General features: G+C 40.1%; 1 protein-coding gene across 2 annotated transcripts; it reads right to left on the reverse strand.

Moving 5' to 3' along the window:
- Positions 1 to 7,055: 7,055 nt before the first annotated feature.
- Positions 7,056 to 10,799, reverse strand: LOC111992443 (ABC transporter G family member 14). 2 transcript variants are annotated; one of them, XM_065760083.1, is made up of 5 exons: positions 10,438 to 10,799; positions 9,424 to 10,213; positions 8,790 to 8,960; positions 8,350 to 8,471; positions 7,056 to 7,967 (listed from the first exon to the last, which is right to left on the reverse strand). In XM_065760083.1, the coding sequence occupies exons 1-5, from the start codon at positions 10,771 to 10,773 to the stop codon at positions 7,317 to 7,319; spliced, it is 2,070 nt and encodes a 689-aa protein (XP_065616155.1). In that variant the 5' UTR covers positions 10,774 to 10,799; the 3' UTR covers positions 7,056 to 7,316. The 2 variants fall into 2 exon arrangements, with proteins under 2 accessions (XP_065616155.1, XP_023880073.1); XM_024024305.2 differs by having other exon boundaries at positions 8,284 to 8,471; positions 10,438 to 10,794.
- Between the last annotated feature and the right edge of the window lie 491 nt (positions 10,800 to 11,290).

Genomic DNA, 11,290 nt, shown 5'->3' on the forward strand with positions numbered 1-11,290 from the left:
CGGCTAACATATGGGAACGAAGCGGTCATCCCAGTCGAAGTAGGACTCACAAGCTACAGAGTGCACAACCATGACGAAAGCAAAAATGAGGAAGCTATATGCCTACAGCTCGATCTAATAGACGAAGTCAAGACGACAACAGAACAAAGGTTCGCACGGTACCAGGACCGCATGGTCAAGCACTACAATTTCAGGGTTAGACGAAGAGACTTCCAGGTCGGAGATCTTGTTCTAAGGAAAGTCATGGGAGCAGCAAGAGACCCAACCCAAAGGAAGCTCAGCCCAAATTGGGAAGGGCCTTACCGAGTCATGACGTGGCAAAGGAAGGGCACCTACCACCTGGAAACATTAGATGGGCAGAAGCTGCCACATCCTTGGAACGCGAAACACTTATGAAAGTACTACCAGTAGAGATGATGACAACACCTCCTCTCATTTATAGTTTTACTCCTCAAACTTATCGTTTACTTTAGTTTTTGTTACAATAAGCCCAAGGGGCAAGTTTTTACTTTAGTTTTTGCTACAATAAGCCCAAAGGGTAAGTTTTTTTTAGAACTACTTTTTTATCAATAAGAGGAGTTTATTCAGAAAGGCTGACGTTTTGTATTTACAAGCTTGCAAAAAATAGACGACATCAAATCCATAAAAGGTAAAAATTCTAAGCCAGAGTGGACAACCTTTAGTCTCCAAAAAATGGGCGACTGAAAGTCCTCAAGACTGATGAGCCAACCCCAAAAGGATGGGCAAGAAACCAAGTCCATAGCATGGACAAGAAAATAAACCTAACTGTCCATGTGACGGATTCATCAAAAGAGACGGGCTCATGAAAGTGACGGTCTCAACAAAGTGGCTCCACTAAGTCCATGATACGGACAAAGCCATAAAATTAATTGTCCAAGTGACGGACTCATCAAAAGAGACGGTCTCAACAAAATTGCTTCACTAAGTCCATAATGTGGACAAAGCCAGAAGACTAATGGTCTGTGTGACGGACTCCTAAAAAATAACAGACTCAACAAAGTGACGGTTTCAAAATAAAGGAATTTTAGCAAGGGATAAGTCCAATGCAAGAAGCCGACGGACATAACGAACCCTTAAAACAGAACAAGCCCAACATTAACTTGAACAACTTCAAAAATGAAGGGAGCAACGACTTTACTAAGCTGACGGCATTATTAGAATAGTTGAATCCATAATCACTACTACTTAAATTATAACCCACAAAAAGGTTGACGACCTCATCCTGCAACTTAAAAATAAACTAACTCTACAAAGAAAGAAAGTAAAGCACACGAACAAAGTACGCATGCACACATGATCAAAAGCAATGGTTACTCATAAATCAAAGCCCAAAAGGGCACTTAAAAAAGAAATTTGTTTAAGTATTACAAAAGAAAGCCCAAAGGGGCACTTAAAAATATTGTTTGCAAAATGGAACAGAAGATTACAATTACAAAAAACTACAACTGTGCTGAAGGGGCGTCACTTGAAGTCTTTTTACTTTGTTGAATGGAAGGGTCTTCTACGTCAAAGATCTCCACAGAAGGATTGATGGGAGGATTCGCAGCAGGCTGGGCCAAAACAACTCCACCATCTCCATGTGGGGGAGCATCCTTGGAGTCGTCACCTTCAACAGCGGCGTCAGTAGTAGGTGTTATTAGCGGGGTGTCATCCAAGGTGATCCTAGATAGATCCAGCTCAGGAAAGGCTGACGCTACTTGTTTAAGGCAGTCATCGAATCTCGTGCCGTAGTATCCATCACAGGCATTAATAAAGGAATCTAACGCCTTGAATTCCTGAACCGCGACAGCCCCAGTTGTCTCCACCTGCTTACGTAGGGTCGTCAGCTTTTGCTCCAACTCATCCTTCTGACGACCCGCCTCTACCACAGGCATCAATAAAGGAATCTGACGCCTTGAATTCCTGAACCGCGTCAGCCTCAGCTGTCTCCACCTACTTACGTAGGGTCATCAACTCTTGTTTCAACCCATCCTTCTGACAACCCACCTCTTCCAGCTTCTGCTTTACTTCTTTCAGCTCAACGTTCAGAACAATGACGGCCTCTTTATACTGTGCTTGCTAGTTCAAAAAGTTAGTGTTATGTTTACTAACACGAGTGACGACTCCTTTCTTGGCCACACACCGGTCCTGGAGCGCTTTTACACATACTAAAGCCTAAAGAAGGACACAACTGTCAGTTAACAAACAAGGAAAAGATAAGAGAAGTGAGATAAGAGAGACGGCTTACTCGTGTCAGGTCAAACAAAGTCGATGCCCCCAAGTCCTCCGTCCCCAGCAAAGCACAAGGATCTATGTCCGTTGGCTTTATGAACGATTCTACTACTTCGACGACATAATCCTTATGCGTTAATAGGAAATGGGGCCCCTTAAGGATAGGACCAGAAGAAGTCATTACCCCCTTTCCAGCCCCATGGATTGACTTGGGGTGTGACTTCTCTGGGGGTTCGTCCCTAATAGTGACGGCCACCTTCTTGAGTGGACGGGCATCTTTCCCGTTGGTTTTTCTCTTCGACGAACCCTTAGTGACGGCCTTAGGGGCTGACGAAGATGCCAACTCTCCCTTGGCCCTTTTCTCCTCCTTCTGATGGGCAGCAGCAGCCCTTATCCGTTGCTTGGGAGCCTCTATTTCTGCAAACACAACAGATATGCATAAGAAAGATTGACGATAAGAATCTAAGTGACGGAGTGGCAGAAAACTACTCATGACGGCGAGAAAATTCCTCTAACTTACGAGCTTCAGGCGTCGGTTTTGGATTCCTGCAATATGCGTGAAGAGTGTCAAGAGTGATTAAATCTCGACACTTTCGCTCCTCTAAGGGAATCTCCAGCATTCGATGGATAAAATCAATCTGTTCGTTGGTTATAAGGGGATGAGTGTTGGCTGAAAAAAAAAAGGCTAATGCAATTAAAACATCATGAAATAAATAAGTAAATATATGTAAAAGTTGACGGAGATAAAAGCTGACGGCTAAAACCTGAATCTCTGACAAAAGCCCAAGTATTATCAAAATAGTTACGAGGCATCATCTCCCATTCTTCCTGATGACACACCCAGTCCATCCCTTTGACAAAAAAGAACCTACTCTTCCAATCTCTATTTGAGTCTGACATCTCAAACACTAATCTCAAATCCCTCTCCCTGACGGCGAAATGGTATATTCCCTTAGAAGAAGAAAGATGTTGGGGACGATAGCAGTAGAAGAATTCATCTAAAGAAAGCTGACGGTGTCCCCCACTCAGACGACCCCACAAGACCTCGGCACCTATGAAAATCCTCCATGAATTGGGGGCAATTTGGCTAATGGATTACCCAAGAAAGTCAGTTAACTGACAGTGCAAGGCTGTCAAGGGCAGTCTGAGCCCCGCGGTAAACATTGCAACATACATCCTAACATCTGCGGTTCTCCCTATATAGCACCTTTCATTTTCTGTAGGCAGACGAATGGGAATATGGTTTAGGATTTGAAAACGGGCGCGCAACTCTTTAAAAGACTTATTGCTCATTTTCGGTAAAAATTTATTGACAGCCCATTCTTTGGGGAGGATGAAGGAACGACTACCTCCAGGGCTTCTTGAAGTTCCCTCACAAGACTCTTCGTCACCTTCATCTTCGTCACTATCCCTCTCTCCTTCCACCACAACTTCACCTTCCTCATCTACTATCTCCTCCTGACCGTCGTCTCCATGACTCCTTACCTCCTCGACAGGAGACTGAACTGACGTTTCTCTCTCTAATGACCAGAAAAAGCTCCCAAACTCATGACCTAAACCAAATACCTCATCGTAGCTCACTCCTTCGCGGACCGACGACTCATCAATCGATGTGTCACTTGACATTTGACTACCTACAAGTGACGGATTTATTCTAAGCACCTAAGATGAAAACTTCACTATAAGAGAAATCGATCGAAATAAAGCATACAAGAAGCAGAAATAACTTACAAGTTTCTTAAAAGCAGGAGATGGTTCTAAAAGCGACGGCGGCAGCACAGGCGACGATGTAGGTGAATCAACGGAGCAAGAGCGATGAATCTTCTCTCCAGGAATCAATAAGAATGAAATAGGAGAAATGAAGAGAAAGGTGGGTTATATATAGAGGGGAAATGCACAGAAGACGAAGCGACGCCCTTGTCCAGAAGCAGAGCCAACCAGAATGTGCCATGTGTCCGAAGCATTTAATACTGACTGCTCGAGGAATCGCCCTTAAATTATTTCCTCTCTCTTGGCTAAAAAGTACAACTCCATAACCCGTCAGTGAAAGCTGACGGAGATATGGAGTAGGGGGCAACTGATAAGTAGAAATATAGCAAGCAAGGCGCTCCGGATTTAGCCCGTCGAATTTGATCATAGAGTAGGCCCTACGGCTTAAGCTGACAGGGTAAACTATGAGTCAGACTGAAGATCCAAAAAACTGACGAACAGAGACTTAACAAGAAGGAAGTTAGCTCAACCTGAAGATAACACCATCAAGAGACTGATGCCATTATGGCTAAAGGATATAAGGAAAATTGACGGTCCTAAAGCCGACGGTCTTATTGAAACCTTAACTTGGTCACCACACATAAATAAATAAGGAAATGACTTGTATCCCACGTTTAATGCTAATATCCTACAAGGAAAGGATTCCGTAATATACGCTCATTAGGATTCTTATAAGGAAAGGACTTTTAGCCCAAGGAAGAGATGTTCGAATCTCTACTACTATAAAAGTCTCAATACCCTCACAAATCAAGGTACGCATTATTAAAACCCTCTCTAGCATTCTAGAGTTGTAAGAAGTTCTAACTTAACCATCGGAGGGTATTTGGCCAGCACCACACCGGAGCTCTTCGTTAGGTCTTCTCTTCTTCTTTTTGTGCAAGTGACGTATCGACCAAGCGAGCATCGTGTAGCTCACTGGTGATATTTTCAGCATCATCATGCAGCATTGCTTGATAGGTCAACATTTTACTTTGTGGCCTTCAAAAAAAGAAAAAAAAAACAGTTTATTTTGTGACTTTTGCATGTACACGCTGTTATTACAAGCTCAGGATGAGATTCAGAATAGCATGAATGCCGAAGTTACAATGGTAAGAGGAAAACTCTCGTGAAAGAAAGTTTGACACACATATATTTATATATATCCACCAAAGCTGTTTGCTCAAAGGTCCTGTCGACTTTTTTTTTCCTGGTAAGAAAAGTATAATGTAATTTATTTTATTTCTTCATCATCATCATCATCATCATCCTTGTGAAAATCTCTAAGTTTTATATATGTGATTGTTGAACTTATTAAAAGAAAAGAAAACTTAGAAAAAGGGTTGCATTGCTGAAGGAGGCGACTCTACTCATTACGCATTATTCCTCTTTTTTATGCTAATGCTAAAGAAGCTTAATTCTATAACTCACTGAGACATTCATTGGCTTCACTCATTTGCTCAACCATTCGTGTGATTATGGGCTTCTCTTTTCTAACGTGATTCATACAAAAAGTACTGGTTCTAGTTAGCTTAATCGGTAAAGTTCATTATTATTGAATAAGAGATCATGTTAGGATTTTACGTGCACCAAAAATCAATTGTTGTCTTTTTCTAATGATAAAGAAATACTATTATGGAGCAGATGTCATATGTTTAAATCTCTAAAAAAGAAAAGGAAAAAAAAAGTACCATGTTGAACTTTAAATGCTCCAAAAGGAGGCTTTGGCAGTTGGCTAGTACAGTGGAGTAAGTTCCTAGATCCAGTGTTTTTGTTGATAGTTGCTTCATAATTTTGACTTCTCCTGTGCTTCATTTCTTTTGGTTTCATCATTTGAAGCTATGACGGTAATGAGGCTACCACTTTTAAATTCTTGAATGAAAGCCACAACTTCTAAGTCTATAAAGGAAAGAAAAGGACAGGCTGAGGGTGAAGCTAGCTAGTATGCAGATCCTTGTCCTTTTCTATGATTTCAGGTGATCAATTTTGTTTGGCGTGGATAGTGCATTGTGCCCATTCAAGTAGGAAATGACAAGTATTTTGGCTGTCACCACTTCTTTGCATGAGCCTCCACCCAAACTTCAGTGACCTTTTTGTGTGTCCACACCACGTGGGCCTCCTCCTCTCATTGTTTTGCTCTGGCCAATTCTTTCAGACAATCTGTCACTGTTTCTGAATAAGTCATTAACTTTACCTATTGGAACTATGATGGTGATAATTATGTGATTTTGGTTGTCAACTCTTCCATGGTCTACTCAGCATCACTTCTAGCTTTATAAGGAAATGGGATCTAATCAAAATCTTACTAAAAAAGAAGTTTCTTTCTGCTATGGATTACGTTAGTTTGAACCCAATGAGTTCGAGTTTAATCAGCACCTTCTCCCCTTGTAAGTGCTGGGTGGACCGTGGAGGGTGAGGTCATGGGTTTAAAGACCTACTAAGTGCATGTGAAACTTACCAATTTTTTTTTTTAAAAAGAAAAAAAGATTGTGTTAGTTTGGGTCTTATGTCTAATTTCTCAGCTAAATACTCAATGAATTGGAGTGCAAGTTTTTTCCTTATCCTTGATAATCTCAATAATCATAACTTTTGTTTGTTTGTTTGTTTGTTTTTTTTTAATATTTTATTTATCAAAATTATTGGACCTAGAATTTCACGTAATTGGTTCAGTTTCAACAAAGATGTTAACAATTGTCTCAATTGCTGCAAGACCTCCAAATTTTGGACTGGAAGATTAAAATTTAAGTGTATAAAAAATTCAAAATCTTTTAGTCCAATAGAGGGAGGGGAAATAACAAGATAAAAAGTGACAATAGAGCTTCATTCTGGCCCGTTTGAATACTTTCTTATCTATGGCTGTAAGGTGTTAGTTACCTTAATTATTCTTTTCTTTTTCTCCCTGGCTGAGTGTTCTCTCTTTTTGTTGAGGAATCTATTAAACAAAAGTTTTCTTTTGGTTAGAAAGCCACTCAAAGATTTAAAATTCAGTTCTGCACAAGAATACTGAGCTGACTGGATGTCATCTTTTAACTTTCCTAAATTGATATGCATATCTTACATGGTTCATTTCCTGTCACTTGTCATATGAAGTATCATATTTACTTTATTGAGAAAGTAATAAATTTTTTATTCTCAAATTAAAGCTGCTGAGTTAGTATTGCTCTAAAAGTTGTAACAAAAAGGCTAAAACATTTTGCATCCAACTCAGAGGGGAATTCATCAAAATTTCACAACTTGGTCACCATCTAAAACCTAAGCATTTATCATTATTCCTCAGTTGAAGAAGGAGAAAACTCTTGGAACTCTCTTGTGTTGATGACAAGGGACTCTTACGGAATTTACCTCAACCGCACTCGATGCAGTGCTAAATAAGCAACAAGTCGATAACCCACCAACATTAGGCCCATGATGGCCACGTCTACCCATAAATGGTTCAGACCCATGGATTTGACTGCAGGGAAATCTCCAACTCGGCACATCACTCCTTTTGAGCACTCATAGTAGTCATCCTCATTGTATTGAACCCCAAGAAGAAGCTTGTAACAGTAGTAGCTATAGCTTATGTACTTGAGCCAGACTATGAAAGGAGGAATTTGTTGAACATAGTATCCTCCTGCTATGAGGAAAACAAGGGTTGTCACAGAAGCTAAAGTAGTGGCTTGTTTAATGTCCATAAGAATTGCACCAATGGCTAAGCCAAGACTTTGGGAGACAAGGACTGCATAGAGAACAACTAGTAGTGAAAAAATAAAAGTCGCTGGTTCGGGTTTAAGTCCACCCATCCAATAGATAATGAAAACAAACGCAGTTGGGAGTGCAAGCTCCAGTGGCAGGTCTCCAACTGTTCTGGCTAGGAAGTAGGAAGAAAGGTGATACATTCCTGATGATCGTTCCTTGATTAGCATTCTTCTTTCTTGGGGAAATGTGAAAACTGCATTGTAGAGTGGGTAAAATCCCCAGAATACAGAGAAGAAGAAGAGCAATGCAATCTGCATTCACAATGCAAACCTTGTTTAGCACATATAAGAAATTAAGGATACAAATTTCATATCAAAAGTAACTCCACTCCTGTTCAAATTCCACATTTCTGCCAAAATTTTGAAATGATATAGGAGCACATTAATGGAGAAGGTATATTGGTTACATAGATTAGAAATATTTTTTTGACATGAAATAGAGTCGACACTAACTTCAAAAGTCATTTGTATGTAGAACCTTAGCGTTACTACTACCAGATTTATGATATAAAAGTTGTTCTTGTATCATCTAATTTATTTATAATTTTAAATTAGGTGTGATTCTTACGCGGTCTTCAATGTGAGATGTTGGGGTGTGCCACCATAAGAGTCCACCAAGTATGGCAACACTTACAACTTGGAAAATCCTGAGCCTGTTGAAGGCTTCAAACCTCCGCTCCCTTAGGCCCCTCTGGAGCAGTACCTTGAACTGATGCCACCAGCTTGTACACCATTGCTCTGATTTCATGTCATGTCCTGCATTGCTCAGTAATTTCAGTACTTCATATCAGTTGAAACTAAAGTTCAGAAGAAAAGAAAAACAGTGATCATTTGAGGCCAAAAGAAAAGGGGGAGGGGGGTGGGGGGTGGGGGTTGCTCCTGCATGAAGAAATTTCAGTACTTCATATCAGTTGAAACTAAAGTTCAGAAGAAAAGAAAAACAGTGATCATTTGAGGCCAAAAGAAAAGGGGGAGGGGGGTGGGGGGTGGGGGTTGCTCCTGCATGAAGTTGACAGGTTGAGAGTGGATAAATTAATGGTTACAACAACCACAGGGAGAAGAGAGAAGATTTACTTTTAGAACCATCTCTTGCATAATTGCAGTTGTTGGCATCGCAAAGCTCGGCTTTCAACCTTGTAGAAATGTTCTTGTCATAGGCTGAAATCAGGGTTTCCTTGACCAACTTCTGTTCTCGTTCTGCATTCTCACCTTGCTCAGTTGCTTGCTTGGAATCAGGGGCTATTCCTGAAATTTTGAATTTCCCACAATGGTCATGACATTGCATACATTTGTTCTCCGTCCAGATTAATTCAAATACAGCACAGTAAACTTGAGATATGTTAGATCTTACAGTATGAGCTACTGTTTGAAGTGAAAATTTGATTAGTATCTGTGGAGCACGTGAGTACGTGCGCGAGTGAAGATGTGTGTGTGTGTTAAAACTCAACTTGTTTACTAATAATTATTAGTTTAGCACAATGGGAGGTTGAAGATTACTCATGTTTCATTAAATAAGCTCCACTTTCAATAGTAGGCCAAGTGATATCTCCAGCTCATGTGCTAGCAACTAAAGAGAAAAAATCAATTGAGGTTGGATAATAAAGCAGCTGCTGTCGTCTCTGTTTAGCTCTTACTAGCATTTTTTATTTTGAAGGAAATAAGAAAGTCTTTTTATTTAAGCCTAGATGCTTAAAGAAGTTGAAATTACCGTTAGCAAGATCAAGTAAGAGATCAGCTGGATTGACGGTCATAGATGTGGAAAAGTTGATTGAGGAAAAATATTCCAAGGCCGTAGAAGCAGGACCATAATAGATGGGGCACCCCTCAGAGAGTAAGACTACCTTATCAAACATGTGGTACAGCCTGCTTGAGGGCTGGTGAATGGTGGTGACCACAGTTCTACCCCCACTGGCAAGCTTTTTGACTGTGTTCAGGATGCGTTGAGCTGTGGTTGAGTCCAAGCCCGAGGTTGGCTCATCTAGCAATAGTAGGCTTGGATTAATTAGCATTTCCTGACCTATACTCACCCTCTTCTTTTCTCCACCTGATATTCCTCTAAAGAGTGGCCCCCCTATCATGCTGTTCCGGCACCTAGTCAATCCCAGCTCAGTGATAACATTTTCCACATGCTGTGCTTTTTCATCCTGAGTCAAGCTGTTGGGTAGCCTCAAGAGTGCGGTGAAAAAAAGAGTTTCGGTCACAGTGAGATGTGGATATAAAACATCATCCTGAGCAACAAATCCTGTTCTTCTTTTTATGGTACCAGAAAAAGGCTGACCATTGTATGTGATCTTTCCAGATAATTTACCATTTAGACGGCCTCCGAGAGCTGTAAGGAGGGTGGTTTTGCCACTCCCAGATGGACCTAACATTGCTAGTATCTCTCCTGGAGAAACAATACCAGTTATCCCATTCAATATGGTTTTTTCTCTGCTGGTCCAACTACCCCAACAGGATTCTTTCCGATCCAAATTTACTTTATACACCACCTCCTCAAACTGTACAGAGAAACATAGAAAAGAAACCAGGAAATTAGCATAAAGATTCTTCTTCATTATGTTAAATATATGACAATTGTTATGCTGGAAAATATTTGGTAATGTAATTTAAGAGTAGACAAAATATGATTCTTTATTGTTTATGCAACTACTGTATTACTACTACATATTATGCAGACAAGATTTGTTCTTGCTTTAAGAGAGAAGGAGAGAGAGCTTATAACCTTTAAAGTTATAGGATACAAGGTGCGTTGATAAACAGATTGAGAATTGGCTTGTACAGGGTAGGCAAGGACAGCTGTGTTCTGGGGGTCGGACATCTCAGGCAGAGTTTCCACAGGATCACTGCCACCGTATTCTGGTTTTGGCTCCATGCAGTAGAGGGGCACGGCTAAAACTATGTTGTTACTGCTTTTTGGTGTTGGTGTTGATGGTGGTGATGATTGAGGAAAGGGAGAAGTTAAGGAGTTCCTTTTAACTTGCTTCCCAAAGTGAACTGGAGAGCCCATAAATATATAGCAGAGAGAGATGCATAAACGAGGATGTCCCCTGTGTGTCATTGTTCTATGATGTAGCCCTAGCCTCCATGGTGGGATCCACCTTCTTTTCTCTTATAATTATTCTAACACTAATTCTTATAGCCATTATTTATAGAAATCTTCTTCCTAAGTTTCCCTTAATTAGCATCTCTCTTTGCTTCATCTTTTTAGGGTGACCATGGGTGCATAGATGTTCATGTGGCTAACATAAGAATAGGGTAGTTGGAAAATGGGATATGCCACAGATAAAGCCATATTGCAAGCTTGGCCTATATTGCCAAAGTGCCAAATACAGCACTCCACTATTTTGGGGCTAAAAGCTATATTTTCTGAATCATTGTTTTTGATTTTTTTTTTTTTTTTTTTTTTTTTGTTTTTGAATGAATAGTGTTCTTGTTTATTAAGTATTAATGATGCATTTTTTTTTTTTTTTTTTTTTTTTGTTTTTGAATGAATAGTGTTCTTGTTTATTAAGTATTAATGATGCACATACTATCAATAAAACAATATGTTTTGTGCTTGTTAAATTGGGAAAAAG

This window comes from Quercus suber, unplaced genomic scaffold (genome assembly GCF_002906115.3).
Source record: "Quercus suber isolate HL8 unplaced genomic scaffold, Cork oak 2.0 scaffold_17, whole genome shotgun sequence".
Classification (NCBI taxonomy): domain Eukaryota; kingdom Viridiplantae; phylum Streptophyta; class Magnoliopsida; order Fagales; family Fagaceae; genus Quercus; species Quercus suber.